The following is a 19907-nucleotide window of genomic DNA, read 5'->3' on the forward strand; positions in this document are numbered from 1 at the left end:
CTGCAAGGAGTTCTTTTCCCTCCATATCTCTACAAGTATTTCACAGCCCAGCTCAAGAGCCATCCCCCTGCCATAAATGTCCCTTCAATACTTTCTGAGCTCTTGAAATACTTACGGCCTACTCTTCTGTAGTATTTATCCCTCGCACGGAATTAGAGTTGGTTCATGCATAGTTTCTCTGCCACTCCGTTTAAGACTTATGGAAGTCAGGGCCAAAAGCTTAATCCTCACTAAAGCCCACCTCCGTAATAGGTGCTCAGTAAATATTTGTTTAATGGAAGATCTTTTGTGTCCCCCACGAACAGAGCATTCTCTCAAGTCCTCCCCTGAAGACAACACTTCCCCATGCCTCCCACTCACCCCACCAGGCAGAATATGCCTCTACCTCCCGGGTGGAGGATGGGCCGGCACGCGCCCCCTAAACCGTCTTGTACGGTTTTCTACCTCCAGCCCTCGGAGCTGCGGCTGGTAGAGGATGGCAGAAGAAATCAGATGATCTAAGTCAAAGGGCACTGCCGTCCACCCCGTAGGAGAAAACACGGCTGGGAAGGGAGACCCTCCCCAACTCCAGAATACCGCAACTCTCCCGCAAACCCTCTTACCTACACAGGAGGTGTATGTGTGTGTGTGGGGGGGGTACTCTTCGTGACCGGCGTCCCGCCTGTCCAATACCCGATCCAGATCAAGCGAGTCAGCCAATGGCTGCGGGCCAGAGCTAGAGCGGGGCGGGGCACGGTTGCTAGGGCCGAGCTAGAGGGGTGCTGCGAGAGGCTCCGAGAGAAACTCAGTGGTTGCTAGGGTGGAAGGTCACAGAGCGCGGCTCAGGGATTGGGCAGCGTCGGGGGAGTGTGGGTGGTGATTGGGCGGCGCCCAGGAGGCGCCCGGGTGAGGCGCGGGCACGTCAGCGGGAGTTCCGGCGGGAGGCTCGTGCTGAGGGCCAGCGGCTTCACCATGGCCTCGGCTGAGCTGGACTACACCATCGAGATCCCGGATCAGCCTTGCCGGAGCCAGGGTATGGCACGAGGGTTGGGTCCAGTCGTGGGGAGGTGACCTAACGAGTCTGTGGGTCGCAAGCGCAGCTGTGGCCCCGCCCCTCACAGGGTCCCGCGGGTCCTAGACGTTGTAGGGCCCTGAGAGCCCCGCCCCCTCTTAAGCCCCGCCCCCGGAGCGCTTTACCTGTCTGAGCCCCGCCCCTTCCTTGCGCCCTCCGCTGTGGAGGCCCTTTTTTCTGTCTTTTCAGTCGGCGTTCTCAGGTCCTTGTCCTCATTTCTTAAGGCTGCAGAGGGCAGGGGTCTCCTGATTCCTTTGTTTGGGGTCGGCCTTCCCACTTCTAGCCTCTTCTCGGTGGTTGTGGCTAGGGGTCCCACCCATTATTTTCCACCTACTATTTTCCCGGGGGTCCTTGCAGTAGCTTGGGACGCAGAACCCGTATTCCTCCCTCCTCTCCACTCTCCTTGGCAGTGGTTAACAGAGCAGTCTCTGCCATCAGGTAGAAGTCGGTTGAAATCCTGACTCCTCCCTTTGGTAGCTGGACGACCTTTGGTAAGCTACCCGCTCTGCACTTCAGTTTCCTCATCTGCAAAAACTGGTAACCTCCCTCACCGGGTTGTTGGTTGCACAGCTGAGATTATTTGTGTAAAGGACTCAGCATAATGCTTGGCATGGAGTGAGTTTAGTGATTAGCATTATTTTCCTCACTGCAGTCATATCATTAAAGAAAGGTGTGTGGGAGGCTCCACAAAATTAGTAGCTTGTAGAGCAGGCCTGTGCCCCTGGCAGTGAGAGTAGGATGGGGGACCCAGAGAATGGAAAGTTTGGCCCCAGTTGGGAATTATGGTGGAGGAGCCTTGAAGTACCCCTCAGCCTGCGCGGCTTGTGTCTCGCCTGCATTGGTCCTCATCACCTTCACGCCTCCAGTCTCTCACTGCCAGCAGCTCAGCCTCTTGTATTGCCACCACAATGATCTTCCTAATGCACAGGTTTGATCTTATTACTGCTCTGTGTAAAACCCTTCAGTGGCTCCTTATTGTCCTCAGGATAAATCAAGTTCAGATTCCTTAGCATGGCATACAAAGTCCTTCATGATTAGCAGCCCCTGCTTCCTTCTTTGGTCACTGTGTCCTTTGAGTTTGGTCACTGTTCAATTTGGTTTTATGTCCTGGCACCCCAAACTGCTTGTGATTTTCCACACACTTCTTGCTTCTCTGCCTTTGCTCTCGCCATTTCCTCTGTCTGGAATGCCCTTTCCACTCTGCTGCCCCACACCGCCCCCTTGCTTGTCCGGCTCATCATTAACGTTGCCTTCTCAGGAGAGCTTTCCCAGACCCTTCCATAGCATCTTGTGGTCCTTGGTTGGGGTCTAGAAGGGGAGGGAGGGTAGCCCCTAGGCTCCCACAGAATAGATGGCTCTAGACCAGCTGTATTTCCGTAGAGCAGGATCTGCTGGCTTAGGGCTCTTGGGTTTATAGATGTAAAAAATGCTTTTGAAAAGTTTTGGTAGCTGCAGGAGATGAAGCCAATTAATATTATTGCCCTTGGAGAGCCTTCAGCTGCAAAGGGCTGGAGTGCCTTCTGCACGGCCAGGAGGGCAGAAGTTCTTTCTCAGCCCAGGTGGGCAGACTTGGTGGTCTTGCTTTGCATTTCAGCTCCACCTCCTCCTGGTTCTGGACTTTGGCAAGTTACTGAACCTCCCTGAGCCTCAGATTCCTCCCCTGTAAAATGGAATCACAAGAGTGCCTCCCGCATGGGATCGGGACGGTTAATAAGATAGTGACTGGGTGTTTGTGCCTGGCGTGGAGCAGGTGCTCTGGGGCTGTATTCCCTCCCCTTGTGGCTTCCCTCCTTGCCTCAGGAGTCCGGGTCCTAGACTTGGAAGAAATCTCAAGGGGCCATTTTGTGCTGCATCCTTTCCTAGCATGAGGGTGTTCTGTTGCTCCCAGACCCTTCCCTGACAGGATGCTTCCTCCCAAACATCCTGGCCTGTGGGAGGCAACTGGGATTGTTAGAAAGCACTTCCCTTTCTTGAGCCACACTAGGCCTTCCTGTCATTTCTGCTTTCACTTCAGCCTTTGCTGTGTCCTGGCCATGGGTTAGTTGCTGGGACCTCGGAAGTGACTCACACAGGCTCCCTGCAGGGAGCTGTGGTTTTGGGTAGAGGTGAGGGTTTATCAGCAGGTAGTTTCACAATGATGTGGTAACTGCAGGGCTTGAGGCTCGTGGTGGGTACAACACAGAGCAAGGTCATCTTGCTTCCTCTCTTCCTCAAATGTCTCTTCTCCAAGAGAAAGGCCTCCAGGGCCTTCAGCTGTCTCTCCTCTGATGTGGTTCTGATAACCTCCTCCTCCTGATTGCTCCTCTGGACTGGCTTTAGTTCATCTTGCCGTTCTTTCTCAAAGTGCATATGCCGGAGCTGAACTGGAGGCTGTAGGCCCCCTCAGAAGAAGGTCACAGCACTGTGATCCCCTGAATCTGTTTGCTTCCCACCTGCAGCGAGCTCCCCGCCAGGCTGACATGGCTTCACAGAGTGGCAGTCTTTGGGCGCCCCGGAAATTGTCTCTCTTTTGCATTTACTGTTTAATGGTGAAGAAGTGTGTAGGACTGTCATATTTAGTTTCTGGAATTGCTTTTCCCCCATATTTGAACATCAAAACCTCAGAGCCCAGCACTGCTGTGAGTTGACAGAGAGGCGAGCAGCTGCTGCTGGCACATCAGTTAGCTGGAAGGCAGCTGCAGACCTGGGGTCATTCAGATCCCAGGCAGGGCAGTCCAGGATCCTTCTGCTGGGGTTCCCACCAGCCAGTATCGGTGGCTGCCATGCTGAGGGTGGTCTGCCTGGTTCTTTGCTGAAGCCGATCCCTTGACCTGGCATCTCTCCCAACCCCACCCACTCTTCTTCTCTGACCACTGATTCCCTCCCCCTCCTAAATACACGGCTTTCATCTCATTTCTTTGGGGAAGGTTCTGTTCTCGGGGCTCCCACAGCGGGGATCCCTGTCCTAGTGCCTTTGACAGTTTTGCGCACTGTTGCTGGGGCCTGGCAAGGGTGAGGCGCGAAGTGAGCTGAACAGAGTCACTTGGCAGCACTGTGGGCCCCAGCCAGAGCTGCTCTGACGTCCTGGCAGACCGGCTGCGCTGCCCCTCCTCCCCGCCAGAGACTGGTCAGCCGGGTCCCGCCCCAGGGCCCCTCCAGGCCTTCTTAAAGGCACCATGTTGCTCTTGTGTTCAGTAAACATTTTTAGGAATAATTGATTCACAGAATTAATGGGACAGGGACAAAGGGCTCACTCTTAGAGTACAAAGAAGGCCTTCCAGGGGTCACAGAGAGGGGAAGTGACAGGTTTATTGTGAACCCTGGCTTTGTTGTGAGCCTGCTTTTCTGCTAAGCACTGGCCTGGGTCAGGGAAATGTAGACATCGTCTTAAGGCTCAGGAAGCTTTCAGTGGCACCAGTGAAGCAGTCCGGAGTGGGCTGGGCCACCATGGTGGGCCCCACTGGTCCAAGTGGCTTCCTGGAGGAGAGTGGCCCCGGCTGTACCCGGAGCTGTGGGAGGGCTGACGGGGAGATGGCGAGCAGCAGAAAGGAGTAAAGGCCCCAGGGGACTGAGAGCGCCTGAGGGAGCCAGGCCCTGGCCGGAGGCTGTGTGTGCTCTAGGGAGCTGTCACACCAGAGAGGCCTCAAAGGCCAGGTGAAGGGTGAGTTGGGACTAGATCCCCTTTTTGTCTGTGGAGACCCTAAAGGCGCTTTTTTTTTTTAAACAGAGGAGTTTTGTTTATTTTTTGAATTGTGATCTCTTTTTCTTTCATGTATTAATAAAAACCCTTCCTAGTTTGTCTGCTTTCTACCAGGTGCTGTGCTAGGCTTGGATTTGAGATCCAGACCTCATGGACCCTTTGCAGGCCTCCTTTCTCGGAGGTCTCGGAGGTTTCTGCTGCACATACACTGTTGACCATGCCCTACCCACATGCCAGACCTGCCACGAGCTCCTCTCATGATGTTAATCCTCAGGAGCGCCTCGTGAAGTAGGGAGTACTCTTTTTCCGTTTTACAGATGAGGAACAGAAGCTCGGGGGAGGTTGCCCCAGGTTACCCCAGATTTCAGCTTGGGAGCCTTACTCCTAAACTTGTGCATGCAGATTGCAGTTGCCATTAGGAAATGCTGCCTGAATACAATCCCATTTCTAGGAAACAATTAAGGACGTGCACAAAGAAAGAGGTGTCCATTAAAGTATTTTTATGGCAGCAAAAAATTGGAAACAACATGTCCAATAATGGGAAATTGGTCACCATAAATTATGAAATATTCTATCACTGCTCTGCAGCCAATAAAAAGAATGGTGTAGAAACATATAAACTGACAGGGAGAGATGTTCACAATATATTGCCGAATGGAAGAAAGCAGATTACAAAACAGTATGATTCCAATTTTATTAGATATTAATTTTCCATTTTTTCTGCAGTGAACATGCCTTCTTCATGAAGTAACAATAATAACTTAGATTTACTGAACTTTTGCTTTGTGCTGGGTACCATGCTAAGTCCTCGAGAGTCATTATTTTATTTAATCCTTTGTATTATTATGCCCATTTCACAGATAAGGAAATCGAAGCTTAGAGAACTTGCTCAAGGTCTGTGTCATAGGTATTAGTGGCAGAGCCAAAGAGGTGAATCCCTATACGGTTTTATACAGTATATCCTCTTAGATACTATGCCACTCTCCTATGCTGTTATTTCAAAAAGTAAAAAAATAAAAGTAAATTTAAGATAAAGTAATTTAATTTAAATATAGGAACTGTGAGGATCTAGAAAGTATTTCTGGGAAGTCAAGGAAATTGAAGATCCTTTTATTCTTCGCATTTTAAGAAGAAAACATAGATTCTTTGTGTTTTGATTCTGGCTTACAGATGAGAAGCACATGTTGTGTCACGAACCCTTATGTCTTGTCAGCCCTTTCCTCCATAGGCCCCTGGGATATACACAATCGAATTTACACTTTAATTTTATTGCGTGAACTGTTGTACAATATATGTATCTGTAATTCTTGTTTTATCGGCGTCAGTGTTGTTTTGTTGAGAAATTCTAGGGGACAGGGAGCCTGAGAGATTAAATTGTTTTATAGGGTGCTCAGGAAGTGCCAGGGTTGAAAAGAAGACTTCCGCCTTGCCAAGGGGCTCCTGTGTATCCTTGACCTCTTTGACTTCTCAACTTCTTTTGATTCTGCTTTTTGAGTCTCCTGTCTTTTTTTTTAAATAACATTTTAACTCGCATTGCAAAAGTGACGCATATTGATTTTAGAAAATGAGTAAAACACGAAAAAGCAATTGCCTTTAATCCCAGAGTTAATTGCTATTAATATTTGATGTATTTTTTTCTGTGTATAAATATATGTATATGTGTGTGTATATATACATATATATGCACATATTAATATATATATGTATTCTGTTGTACATAATGCTTTTCAACTTTTTTCATATAATATATTCTTATTAATTTTTTTAAATAATGGCATTATTGAGATATAATTCACGTACCATAAAATTCACCTTTAAAATTTACAATTCTTTGGGTTTTAGTATATCACAGAATTATGCAACCATCATCGCTGTCTAATTCCAGAACATTTTCATCACCTCAGAAAGAAACCTTGTACCCATTATAATTAGTAACTCCCCATTCCCCCCTCCCTCCAGCTCCTGGCAGCCACTAATCTACTTTCTGTCCTATGGATTTGCCTATTCTGGACTTTTCATATAAATGGAATCATACAATATGTGGTCTTTTGTGGCTGGCTTCTTTCACTTAGCATATGTTTTCAAGGTTCATCCGTGTTATAGCCTGTATCAGTACTTCATTCCTTTTTATGACCAAAAAGTATTTCATTGTATGGATTTACCGCATTGTGTTTATCTGTTTACAGGTGATAGGCATTTGGGTTGTTTCTGCTTTTTGGCTATTATGAACAAAGCTTTTATGAACATTTGTGTATAGGTTTTTGTGTGGACATATGTTTTCACTTCTCTTGAGTATATACCTAGGAGTGGAAGTGCTGGGTCATACGGTAAGTCTGTGTTTAATTTTTTTTTTTTTTTTTTTTTAAGTATTTGCCTAATTTTTTTAATTAATTAATTAATTTATTTATTTATTTCCCCCCCAAAGCCCCAGTAGATAGTTGTATGTCTTAGCTGCACATCCTTCTAGTTGCTGTATGTGGGACACGGCCTCAGCATGGCCGGACAAGCCGCGCGTCAGTGCGCGCCCGGGATCCGAACCCGGGCCGCCAGCAGCGGAGCGCGCGCACTTAGCCGCTAAGCCACGGGGCCGGCCCTGTGTTTAATTTTTTTGAGGAACTGCCAAACTGTTGTCCAAAGTGGCTGCGTCTTTTTACGTTCTCACCAGCAGTGTATGAGAGTTCTGAATTCTCCATATCCTCATCAGCACGTGTTATTATTCTGACTTTTTGATTGTAGCCATCCGAGCGGGTATAATGTGTTATCTCATTGTGGTTTTGATTTTCATTTTCCTAATGACGGTGATGTTGAGCATCTTTTCATGTGCTTATTGGCCATTCTTGTATCTTCTTTGGAGAAATGTCTATTCAGATCCTTTGCCCATTTTAAAATTGGGTTATTTGTCTTTGTATTGTTGAATTGTAAGAGTTTTTTATATATCCCGGATACAAGCCCCTTATCAGGTATATGATTTACAAATATTTTCTCCTATTCTGTGGGTTTCACTTTTTTGATGGTATCCTTTGAAGTATAGAAGTTTTCAATTTTGATGAAATCCTAATTTATGTATTTTTTTTCTTTTATTCCTTGTATTTTGGTCACATCTAAGAAACCGTTGCCTAATCCAAGGTCACAAAGATTTACTCCTATGTTTTCATCTCGGAGTTTTATAGTTTTAGCTCTCACATTTATATCTATGATCTGCTTAATGTATTACTGAATAGTTCCATATGATTAAACATTTTTCTTTCATAGAAGTGGAATTACTCAGTCAAAGATTGCATGTTTTTGAGGCTTTTGATACATGTTCCGAAGTTGTTGTGTGTTCTGCCTGTCATTTCCCTCTCCCTTCCTCCCTGTCTTCCACTGCTCTGGTTCAGGCCTTTGCCATCTCTTGCCTTACCTGTTACAGTGGCCTCCTACCTGTTCCTAATGGCCACTGTCAGTGCGTTGTGATAAGCTTAGTGGCATGGTGATGGTGGGTGCTGTAACAGTACAGAGGAGGGGCATCTAACCCAGCCTGGTGATTTGGGGGAGATGAGAAGGGGTTGGGGACAGCATCAAGGGGGGCTTCCTGGATGTGAGCAGTGAGCTGACTCAGCAGGTGGAATGTGCATTAGCAAAGCATAAACACGAAGCGTCAGCATCCTGGCTGGGGAGTAAAGAGCGTGTGTGAGGTCCTGGCGGGAGGCAGCGTGGCATGGTGGTCCAGAGACGGATGCTGGCTCTGCCACTTTCTGGCTGCTTGTTCTCGGGGAAAGGGACTTACCCTCTCTGTGTTTTAGTTTTCTCATCTGTGAAATGGGGACAATAGCTAACAATATTGGGTAGCTTTTATTATTAGGTTGGTTGCAGGACCAAATGAGGCCGCATATACTGAGCTTCTGGCTGGGGTGGCCAGTCCCCGAGGAGGAGCAGGTGGAAGGGTCAGCATTGGATCTGCTGATGTACAGAGGCAGCTGTGTGTATAGATTTGGAGCTGAGGCAGTTGAGATTTGGTGAAGACTGGGGGCTTGGGTTTTGTTGCCCAGGGCCGGCTGGAATAGTGGTTACGAGCTGCTCTCTAGACCACTCGGGTTTGGATTCGAGCTCCACTGCTTACTAGTTGTGTAACCTTAAGCAAGTTATTTACTATCTCTGTGGCTTAGCTTTTATCTGTAAAGTGAGAATAATAACAGTACCTTGTTTATAGAATTGCTGTGAAGATTAAATGGGTTGATAGGTAAGGTGCTTAGAATAGTGCCTGACACATAATGCTCTTTTTTTTTTTTTTTTGGTGAGGAAGATTAGCCCTGAACTAACATCTGTTGCCAGTCCTCTCTTTGCTGAGGAAGACTGGCCCTGGGCTAACATCCGTGCCCATCTTCCTCTACTTTATATGGGACGCTGCCACAGCATGGCCTGACAAGCGGTCTGTGCCCAATATCCAAACCTGCGAACCCCGGGCTGCTGAAGCAGAGCATGTGAACTTAACCACTACGTCACCGGGCCGGCCCCGACATGTAATGTTCTTTTTGCTGTTATTGTTCTTCTTGGTGATGGGAAAGAGGGGGAGGGTAGGAGCTGGAAAGAGATGAGGAGTTCAGAGAGGTTTGTGATGGTTTCGGAACAAGGCAACCCTGCAAGGATGGCCTGTGCAGGGTCATGGTAAGTCTTGGAGTATAAGTGGGAGATTGAGCCAGTGCCTGAGGGGCAGCAGCCTCCCTGGCCCGGCCGGGAGCTGGGAGCTGTCAGCAGCAGGAGGGAAGAAGGCGATATGGCCAGTGGAATGGAAGGCGCTTTTATAAGAGGGTGGAGCAGTCATGATCTGGATGTGGCAATAAATAACAATAGCCATAGCAGTTACTTTTATTAGTCTGGAAAGGGCAATGGGTAACAAGAAGAAGGCCAGCTCTTTCTCCTTGGATCCATCCTTCACTTTGCAGCCACGTGTTCATTCATTCAGCACATTCTACTGAGTGCCTGAACGGGCCAGCTACAGTGCTGGGCACAGGGGATGTGGGGATAAATGTGACAGACCCAGTTCCTGCCTTCATGGAGCCTGCTGGCTAAGGGACAAGACAGACATTAAATAGATAGTTGTGCAAGTCACTAATCAATACAGATTGGATCATGCTGCTCCCCAATTCCAGAATCTTCATATGCTGTCCACTTCTATGGAATAAAATCCTGACTCCTCAGCATGGCATGGAGGCCCTACAGGGTCAGGACCCAGTCCTGCTCTTGGCAGCAATCCTGACTACTGCCGCTCCCTCACCTAGGTGTCTAGACCCCCGTGACTGCTCGCTGTGCCCCAGACCAACTATAACATCTGCATAACCCCCTGCCTCTGCTCATGCCCCGCTCCACCTGGCATGCTCCTACTGGTCCTTCAAGGCCAGCGCAGCAAGTGTGTCTTCCTTTGGGAGGCCTTTCCCGGTCACCATCGCTATCTCAGCCATGTTCCCAGAGCACCTTGGGCTTTTCTGGTTATAGCCCCTCATGTATAGAATCAGAGCTAGCGGTGTGGCTCCACTGGGAGGAGGTCATGACATGAGGCTCCGAGTTGTGGGAGGAGAATGTGTCGGGGGACTGGGAGAGGTAAGGGAGCCTCCCTGGAGGAGGCTCAGAAGTCCAACTGCTGGATCTCAGGATTCAAAAGTAGATCCAAACCAGCTGTTGATTACTACCCAGGGGGCTGCCGCAGCCTGAGCTTCACAGGTGGTCATCCCCAGCAAGGTCGGGCTGGGCCCCCGTGAGGCCCAGATACAGCCCCTTCACCAGAAAGGCCAGTGCAGGCAAAGAGCTGCCCTGGCGGAGGACAGGGACACAGGCCGAGAAGGGTGGTGAGAATATTAGGAGTGGCCCAAGTTAGAGCTGTGGAAGGCCTCCCTCATCAGAGGCCACGGCAGCCCCAGGGGACCCTGGGGGGACTGGCAGGCCTCAGCAAGGGACTGAGGTGCTGACAGCTCCTGCTCCAGGCTGAGTTGCGGCCCAGCCTGGGATCCCCAGGGGTGCAGGCAGTTAATCTCCGAGGCCGGAGTCACCATTGCTGGAGAGCAGGAACATTGAACTTTTCAATCACATTAATTTCCACAGGAAATTGTTGTCTTCCTTTTGTCCAAAGGTTAGTGATTTATATTTACCATCCTCTTAACTGGCCTTGAAATTTACTGTTGCCAGGTCACCACTGGCATCCATAAATCTCAAGGTGGCAGCTGAGCATAGCCAAGTAGCTTGATCCTCAGAAGGGTATACTTGGTCCTTTCGGGAGGGCAGATAACTAGCAATAGACAGTCCCTGTGCAGAAGTCCCCCAAGGGGATGGGGACTACTGGGCAGGGGAAATGTGGTGAGGTCTGACCACCAAGGTTGCAGGGAGGCCTCTTTAAAAGCAACCATGGAGGAGGCAGCTGGCTATGCCTCTGTCCATCACCCAAGGAGACGTGCTTTTGGTTGTGGACAGGGCCAGCGGCATAGAAGCTCTGAAGTGGCCAGACTCCTGGCTCTACACTTCCTGTGTGACCTTAGCCAAGTAACTTAACCACTCTGTGCCTCAGTTTCCTCATCTATAATAATATTCCTCAAGTGTTGTTATGAGAGTTAAGCCTCAAAAAACATCAGCTATTATTATTATTATTTTTTTGTGGGGATGGATTCACCCTGAGTTAACATCTGTTGCCAATCTTTCCTTTTTTTTTTTTTTTTTTCCTTCTTCTCTCCAAAGCCCCAAACATGGTTGTATATCCTAGTTGTAAGTCCTTCTAGTTCTTCTGTGTGAGCTGCTGCCACAGCATGGCAACTGACAGATGGGTGGGGGTGACTGGCCAGTCCAGAGCCAGCACCACTCTGGCTGCAGGCAGGGAACCAATGGGTGCCAGGCCCAGGCATCCTGCCAGCCCTGTGTACCTCAGGTTCCCAGGGGCTTCTTCCTCTGTCCTGCCTCAAGTGGCTTTTTGGCCTCTCAGGAGGGTCACTGGAAGAACCCACAGGAGGACACCTGTCTTTCGAGACTGAAAGACATAGCCCAGGTGAGAAAAGTGAGTGCTTTCTCCACACAATTTCACCTTCTAATCTAGGAGTCAGCAAACCACAAGCCATGGGCCAAATCTGGCCCACGGTCTGTTTTTGTATGACCTGCGAGCTAAAAATAAAAATGGCTTTTACATCTTTAAATGGTTAATGTTTTAGCGCCCCAGCTCTGGTGCTGACAGTCATACCGTGTCTGTGTTTCAGAAAACAGCCCCAGCCAAGGTGGGAAGGAGGCAGGGACTCGCCAGCCTTTGGTGATTCTCTTGGGCTGGGGTGGCTGCTCCGACAAGAACCTTGCCAAGTACAGCGCCATCTACCACAAAAGGGTGAGTACTGCAGGCATGTGGACAGCCAGCATGCTGGGCCCTGTCATCTGGGGCCGCTCTGTTGGGAATCCTGAGCCTTGGCTGCCCTCATCTTTGGGCTGCAGCGAAGGCTGACCGCCAGTGTGGCAAGCCTGGGGATGGCACCAAGAAGCCTGTGAGGAAGACACAGGGGTCATGGGGACTTTGGCAGGATTACCCCCACTTTGCTGCCAGCTCTGTGGCCTGGTCTGTCCCCTTCCTTCTTCCTCAAGCCCCACAGTGGGCAGTGCAGCCCTGAGGTGCTCCCAGCTGTGGAGTCGGCCCAGACCTTGAGTCTCTGTTGGCTGGATGCTGCCTATCTGGGCAGCAGGAGCCTGGGCCAGGTGTGTGGGGCATAGTCTACACTCCCAAGACTTGCTGCTTTTCTGACCAGGTGAGCTGCTGTCTTAGGGTCGACCATGGCATGTTCACATTGCCAGATCAGAAGAGCCTCTTGGAAAAGAGATTCAGGCTTGAGGTTTTCCTGCTTCTTCTCGGGCAGCACCAAAAGTTAGATGTGGTAATTGGAGAGAGAGCCTTAGGAGGGCCTGGTTATATTTTGGAAGCCCCTTTCACATCTTTGGCCTCTGGCCTGGCCCTGCCCTCCTCAGCCCAGACCTCCCAAAGCAGGGAGACGCCAGTCTAGACAGCCCCAGCCGCCACCTGGAAGCCCTGGACTGAGGAGGAGTGGGTGTCTCCTGGGAGAAAGGCCAGCTGGTGCCCCGCGCCCCCTGCCTCGGCCTCCCTCCACTGACCCACGACTGCACCGTGCCTGAGATGTGTGGTGGCCGTGGAATGGGAGAAGGGTTGCGGGAAAAATGTAATTCTGAGCCTGAGGCCTCCCTGCAACCCACAAGGCTGGTCCTCTGGCGTCGCCGTATACGGATTGCCTTACTCAGCAAGTGGTTTCAGCCTGTGTATCTGGCTTCTCCGTTAAACTAAAATCCTTGAGGGCGGGCGGAGGAATAGGAATAGTGAGTGTGGCTAGAACAGAGAATGCAAGAAAGGGCAACTGTCAAGAGATGAGGCTGGGGAGGGTTCTCGGGGGATTTAAGCAGGGGTGTGATGTTAGACTTGTGCTTCTGCAGGTCCCTCACTGCAGAGTGGGGGAGGATTGGAGGGCGGGACTGGAAGCGGAGGAGTGAGTTTGTTGGGGTGCCTGCTGTGCCGGGACCTTGGGGCTGGTGGTGGGGGGGGGGGGGGGGGAGGGAGGTTGCTGGATCAAGGAGCCTGTGAGGAGGTGGAATGGTAGATGAATGTGAGACTGGGCGTGGCCATCGGGAGGGGAGCCTGGGTCATGCCAAGTCTCCGGCTGCGGCAGATCCTGGGTGGGGGGGGTGTTCTGAAGACGAGGGACGCTGGAAGAAGAGCCAGGCCCTGGGTGGGTGAGATCCGCAGGGAGTGTGTAGAGGGCAAGGAGAGGAGGGCCAAGGACGGAGCCCAGAGGAGCCAGACTTAGAGGAGCGGAGGATGAAGAGGGCCCACGGGAAAGGAGGAATGGCCAAAGATGGATGGGAAAACCCGGGAAAGCGTGACAGGATCCAGGGAAGGAGAGTCCCTGGGCACTGGGCCGCTGTGGAGGGAGAGGGAAGGGTGTTACCGGGGGGAAGGCGCGGGGAAGAAAGTGAGGGAGCGGAGGAGAAAGCGATCCCAGGGCAGGCAGCGGGTTGAGGTGGCAGGGCTGGTCAGGGGCTTGTTTGGGAAAGGGAGGGGCTGCCTTTACCCTCTGGCTGGGAGGACAGGATGGGTGTGGAGAAAGAAATGTTTCCAACCCCAGACTCCGAATACTTTATTATTTAAAGGAAAATTAAAACACCATATTCTACCACCTAGAGGTTACCTCTATTTACACATTAGTTTCAGCTTTTTTTCTGTGTGCATCTTTTCTTTACCCAATGAAATCTATTGAATATACTCTTTTGCATCCTGCTTTTTTTCAGATCATGATCGTTACCTTCCCATGTTAATAAATTTTCGTCTTGTCTAGTTTCCAGTCCACATTCAGATTCTCTAATAGTCCCCAAAGTATCCTTTATAGCTGATTTGTCCAAACCAAGATCCAATTCAGGATCACCTATTGCATCTAGTTATTTTGTTCCTTAAGCGTCTTTTAAATCTAGAGCAGTCCCCCATTTTCATGACGCTGACTTACTGAAGAGCCCAGGCTACCAGAGAGTATTTCCAGGAGCGGGTGATCTGAGTGCAGCTGGAGGGGAAGTGGTGGGGACTGAAAGGCATCATGGGAATTGACCATTTGGGAGATTGTGGGTGACCTTGGGAAGAGCAGTGCAGTCGTCAGATTGGAGTCAGTGGGAGGGGACGAGGTGGAGAGGGTGGGTGTCAAAGTTTGTCTAGGAAGGTGAAGAGAGGGTGGGATAGATTTAGAGGGGAACATGATGTAAAGGCAGAGGCTTTTTTGTTTTAGGAGATTGGTTTGAGCAGGAATCTAGAGAGAGGAAAAGACTGGAAACAGAGGGGAGCAAGGTGAGGACTGATGGAGCAGGGCCTAGTCCTGGGACCGAGCATGTGCAGAGGTGGCGAAGGTTGGCTTCAGGGGAGAGAGAAGAGACTGGAATCTGACGTGCAGCAAGAACCAGGTCCCTGGCGCAGGGACTTCTAGTAGCATCTGACTGGGGGAGGTGGCAGCAGAGATGCCAGGCACCTGGGAAACCTCCAGGGGAGGCCCAGACCCATGGGCGTAGGGAAGCTTGGTGTGTGTGTGCCTTTCACAGGGATGTGTGTGCCCTCAAGATGCTAAGTTCACAGCAATTGCTGAGTTTATGTCTGTACCAACAGGTAGTTCTGCATGTGAATGCTCCTAGCGAGGAGTGTGTGTTTGTGTGCATGTGTGTGCGTGCACGCGTGTGCACTCTTGAAGGTGGTGCAGCCTGCAAGTGTGTACTCGCCAGTGGTATGTGTGCTTGTGGGTGTGTGTTGGCGGCTGTGCTTTTTTGTGCACTCATAGGTAGTGCAGTGAGTGCACCCTAGTGAGTGGTGGGCGCCGTGGGTGTCTGCATCTGTGGGATGTGAGGTGGATGGCTTTGTTTAGTCCCAGGAGTCGTACGTGTGTGGTGGGGATGTGGGAGTAGGTTTGCATTTGTGGGCAATGCTGTGTGTAGGTTGGGGGTGGATGGAAAGACATTTCACATCCCACTGAGGAGTTAGAGCAGAGCACATTGTGAAATTTCCCAGAGCTAAGGGGCCAGGTGGCATCAGCGACCCCCCTCTGCAGTCTGGGGGAGGGGTGCTTAGGCACGCCAGGGCCTTGGTAAGAGCAGTGCCAGGGGGAGTTGGGGCAGGTGTCAGATTGGGGTCAGTGGGAGGGGACGAAGTCAGGGGGCTAATGGCAGGGTTACCTCTGCTAACCACTCCTGTTTGGCTATGGGTCATTCAAGTACTGTGCCCATAGAATTTTCTCCTTGTTATTACTCCTACCACCACGAATTACTGCTACTGAGTTGAGAGGTTAGTTTGTGCAAGTGCTGTTTTGTGCACTTAAGATACATTTTTTCATTTAATTTTCACCATAACCCCACGGGATGGATGTTATCCCAATTTACAGATGGAGACAGACTCAGAAAGATGAAGTCGATTGCTCTTCATCCATAGTCTTTTTTTTAATTAAAAAAATTTGTTTGTGTGTGAGGAAGACTAGCCCTGAGCTAACATCCGATGCCAATCCCCCCCTTTTCGCTGAGGAAGATTGGCCCTGGGCTAACATCCGCGCCCATCTTCCTCTACTTTATATGGGACGCCGCCACAGCACGGCTTGACAGGTAGTGCGTCGGTGCGCGCCTGGGATCTGAACTCGGAACCCTGGGCCGCCAAAGTGGAGTGAGTGCACTTAACCGCTACGCCACCAAGCTGGCCCCGTCCATACTATTAACAAGTGGTGGTACCAGGAATGGAACCCAGACTTGTCTGACCCCACAGCTTGCCTAACTCTGATTCCCCTGACACAGGGCCTTTTTTCTCTGGAACAGGGTAATGAGAGGGGATTAGGACTCAGACAGGGTGGCTTTGGCTGCCTGTTCTAATTGGCCTAGAAGGGGATCTGGCTGGAGACTTTGAGGTGTACTTGACCCAGGCATTGAGGGGTACAGAAGCCTAGAGAGTTTAGCTCAGATTTTAGAATTTGAGAAACAACAGTGTTTACTATATTTGGAATTTCATGGCAAGTGGGAGGAGTGATCCCAGGCCTTGGAACCAGACATTTGGGTACCAAGCCCCTGATGCCAGAGAGTATGGACTCTGCTCTCAGGGCCCTGTGGGAAGGTGGCAGTGGCCAGAGAGTGATATGATGCGGGGCTGGCTCACGAGTGGCCTCTGGTGGTCAAGGCTGGGGCCTGCAGGCTGTCTCAGGTGTTGGGTCTTATGGGTATACCTCCTTGTGCTTGGGAGGTAGAGACAGCACAGAGCAGAGTCGCTGCAGCACGGTGTAGCCAAGCAGTGAGGCCTTAAATGTGCCAGAGTTGAGCAGATGAGGCTGCAAGGTCGAGGGTGGGAGGGAGACAGGGCGTGGACCAGAGTGTAGAGACTTCCTTCTGGTCAGCCCAGATGTCGCCAAAGCATGCTCTGGGCTCCAGGCCTCACATACCATCACAGGCTGAGGGGGCTTGGCCAGCATGAAGTGATTATTCCACAAATGGGCCTGGAGTGTACCTTCCACTCGGGAAGGCGCCTGTGTCTGTGAGTGGTGAGCTGGTGCCCAGGGCCTGGAGCACTGCTGGGCTTATGGGCCTCTGGAAGTTGGAGCTGCTGGACCCTTCTGACCTTGGCTTGGACCCACCCCCCACCCCATCCCTGGGACCGACCAGGCCTCTCTCCTCTCCCCAGGGCTGCATCGTGATCCGATACACAGCCCCATGGCACATGGTCTTCTTCTCCGAGTCCCTGGGCATCCCTTCGCTTCGTGTTTTGGCTCAGAAGCTGCTTGAGGTCCTCTTTGATTACGAGATTGAGAAGGAGCCCCTGCTGTTCCATGTCTTCAGCAACGCTGGTGCCATGCTGTACCGATATGTGCTGGAGCTCCTGCAGACCCATCGGCGCTTCTGCCACCTGCGTGTGGTAGGCACCATCTTTGACAGCGGTCCTGGTGATAGCAACCTGGTGGGGGCTCTGCGGGCCCTGGCAGCCATCCTGGAGCACCGGCCTGCTGTGCTGCGCCTACTGCTCCTGGTGGCCTTTGCCCTGGTGGCAGTCCTGTTCCACGTCCTGCTCGCTCCACTCACTGCCCTCTTCCACACCCACTTCTATGACAGGCTCCTTGAGGCACCCTCTCGCTGGCCCGAGCTCTACCTCTACTCAAGGGCCGACGAAGTGGTCCTGGCCAGGGACGTGGAACGCATGGTGGAGGCCCGCCTGGCACACCGGGTCCTGGTGCGCTCTGTGGACTTTGTGTCATCTGCACACGTCAGCCACCTCCGTGACTGCCCTACTTACTACACGAACCTCTGTGTCAACTTCATGCGCAGCTGTGTCCACTGCTGAGGTCCTTGCCCCACTCACTTCACCTCTGCTCCAAAAATAAATGCCTGACACCTCCTCACAACCCACACCCATGGGTGGGATGCTCTTCTGATTCAACTCCCTACGGCCCTCTAGGACTTTGTGGGTCCCCCAGTAGAGAATTCCCATGGGCCTCTGTCCCCGGGGGAATGTGGTAGTCTGCTTATCCCAGCAGGGGGCGGGAGTGCCTGGGCGTGTCTCTGCCGGAGCCTTGCAGTGGTTGTGTGGACAAATGCAACAGTTAGGCTGACTCTTGTGGTATTTAAGCTGTAAAGGGTTAACAAAGTGGGGGCAGTTTGAGGATGAGCCCCAGGGTTGAACTTTGATTCCTTGGATGGAAGGTGAGCTTTGTGGGGAGGTGCCAGAGGGTAGGATCAGGCTGGGGCAGGGGCTATGATCTCTGCTTCAAGGCCCTGGAAGGGCAAAGCCCCACAGCATGAAGCACCATCCCCATAGATCACACTTGGCAGTTCACTCAGAGAGGCTTCTCTGACCTCATTGTCAGGGAGTCTGAGGTAGAAGCCAGATGGGTAGCTGAGAATGCAGAGGGTGGCGGGCCTGCCCTGGTTCACCACGCTTTGTCAGGAAGCCACTGGATCTAGGAAAGTTGCAAGGTGTGTGTGTAATGGGCAGATGGAGTGGGGAGCAGGAAGACAGCAGTGCCATATGGGAGGTGCGACAAGCTAAGTCAGGAGTCCTAAAGACCAGAACCACGGCAAGGGCTTTTGGCTGAAACAGCTCCTTCATTTCCTTGAATGAGACCCACTTGGATCTTCTCTAGGCAGGAGAGGTGGCTTCAGTCTTGAGTTCTGTATCATCTGTCATTCTACAAGTCACTGCTGCACAATGTTGGCACATAGTAGGTATTCAATAAATATTTGTTGATTGAATGAGCTTACTGTGGTGACCAAGGGACTTGGGGAGGCAGGGGTGGGCTTTGAAAGTTTGACAGGCAGTGAAGAAGACGGCTGGAAAAGCTCTGGGTGGGAGCTGACCCCTGATATTCTTAAGAGCTGATGGACCCCCTCTGTCACCAGAGCTGAGCTCTATCTTGATCCCATCAGCCCTCTGCCCTCTGGGACTCCCCACTACTGTTGCAGCCCATTCCTGTGCTGTGTGGCTGCGTTCCTAGCCATGGCCAACAGGTGGCAGTGCTGCCTATGCCATGAGACAGAGCTCAAGGATCCCACAGCAGGGCACACTTCATGCCCTCACTCTGGGTTAATGTCCTCTATTAAAGAGCATATAGTCCCCAGGGTGGGAGTAACCAGCCATCAAGGACCTACTGAGTCCAAGGCAGGGAGAGGGGAGAGTTGAGACCTGAAAGGAGCCAGCCTAATGGGAATTGGGCATTACCCACATCTTTTCCCAACTCGCAGCCATCACTGGGGCTATTGCACCTTGACAGACCACATACATTCCCTAGAATCTTGGGCCCCAGGATCCTTGTGTTCAGGAAATTTGGTGCCATCAAGCTGGGCATGGGGCTGTGAAGGGCCTTCACCCAGGTGATTTGTTATCTGGGTGCAGAGGGAGGCAGGAGCTGCCAACTGGACCTGATTCTGGAGTATTCACTGTGGGCATCCCAGAGGAGATGGGTGTGTCTAAGAAGATTTGGGAAGACAGAGGGTGCGCCTGATGAGAATGTGTACAGAATAGGAGTCTGAAGTCATGGAGATCCTCGGGGGTCTTGAATTTTAGCAGAATCTTTTCTCAAAACAGCTTTCTGTGGTGGGCGAGGCCTCATCTGCAGCTTCAGGCACCTGCCCGAGCACCCAGGGTGCTGATTCCTCACTGGCTGTGGGCAGCTGTGGGGATGATAAGCCGACAAAGCACCCTCTTCAGTGCTAGCTGCCCAGTGTCAGTTCCCCGACTTGAGGGTCCATCTTGGATAACGGGTTTCTACTGTTTCCACTTGAGCTGCACAGAAGCTATACCAGGCTGTTGGTCACTAAGACGGAGCATAAAAAGCCATGGGGGGCTGAAATGGGGGGTTCCATTTTTGGTCCCTGGCTCATTTCACATTTCAGGGGGCTAGAAAGGGGTAGAGGTTTGGGGCTTATGTTTTCACTGAAGCTTATAGCTGCTCCTGCCCTAGACTGGGGGATAGAGTTGCATCCCCTCTGTACCCCCCAGCTCTGACCTCCTCTGTGATTAATGAGCTGACGATTCTGCATCAATAAGGAATTAACCTGGAGCCCCTACCCATCAATAGTCAGGAGTCCAGGTCCTGAGCCCCACCCCCACCCCTGAAGGAGTGCTCCAGGGCCCCTGAGCAGACAACTCTGCACCCCTTTACACACCCATAGCCAAGTCCT

At 51.3% G+C, this 19907-nt stretch overlaps 1 protein-coding gene across 2 annotated transcripts; it reads left to right on the forward strand.

Annotated features, from left to right (window-relative positions):
• The first annotated feature begins 863 nt into the window (after positions 1 to 863).
• Positions 864 to 18479, forward strand: TMEM53 (transmembrane protein 53). Of its 2 annotated transcripts, none has more exons than XM_004441999.3 (3): positions 864 to 1012; positions 11942 to 12063; positions 16918 to 18479. In XM_004441999.3, exons 1-3 carry the CDS (start codon positions 952 to 954, stop codon positions 17569 to 17571), a joined length of 837 nt encoding a protein of 278 aa, XP_004442056.1. In that variant the 5' UTR covers positions 864 to 951; the 3' UTR covers positions 17572 to 18479. The 2 variants fall into 2 exon arrangements, with proteins under 2 accessions (XP_004442056.1, XP_087302192.1); XM_087446066.1 differs by lacking the exon at positions 864 to 1012 and adding an exon at positions 8344 to 9229.
• Positions 18480 to 19907: the final 1428 nt, after the last annotated feature.

The sequence above is a fragment of the Ceratotherium simum genome, chromosome 22 (genome assembly GCF_057802395.1).
Source record: "Ceratotherium simum simum isolate JZ-2026a chromosome 22, ASM5780239v1, whole genome shotgun sequence".
NCBI lineage: Eukaryota > Metazoa > Chordata > Mammalia > Perissodactyla > Rhinocerotidae > Ceratotherium > Ceratotherium simum.

What these genes read in the sequence shown, in the direction of transcription:
- TMEM53 (XM_004441999.3), top strand. Translation starts at nt 952, where the DNA reads ATGGCCTCGGCTGAGCTGGACTACACCATCGAGATCCCGGATCAGCCT. An exon ending in TCAGCCTTGCCGGAGCCAGG is followed by an intron (nt 1,013 to 11,941) that starts GTATGGCACGAG and finishes TCTGTGTTTCAG; the next exon opens with AAAACAGCCCCAGCCAAGGT. An exon ending in GCGCCATCTACCACAAAAGG is followed by an intron (nt 12,064 to 16,917) that starts GTGAGTACTGCA and finishes TCCTCTCCCCAG; the next exon opens with GGCTGCATCGTGATCCGATA.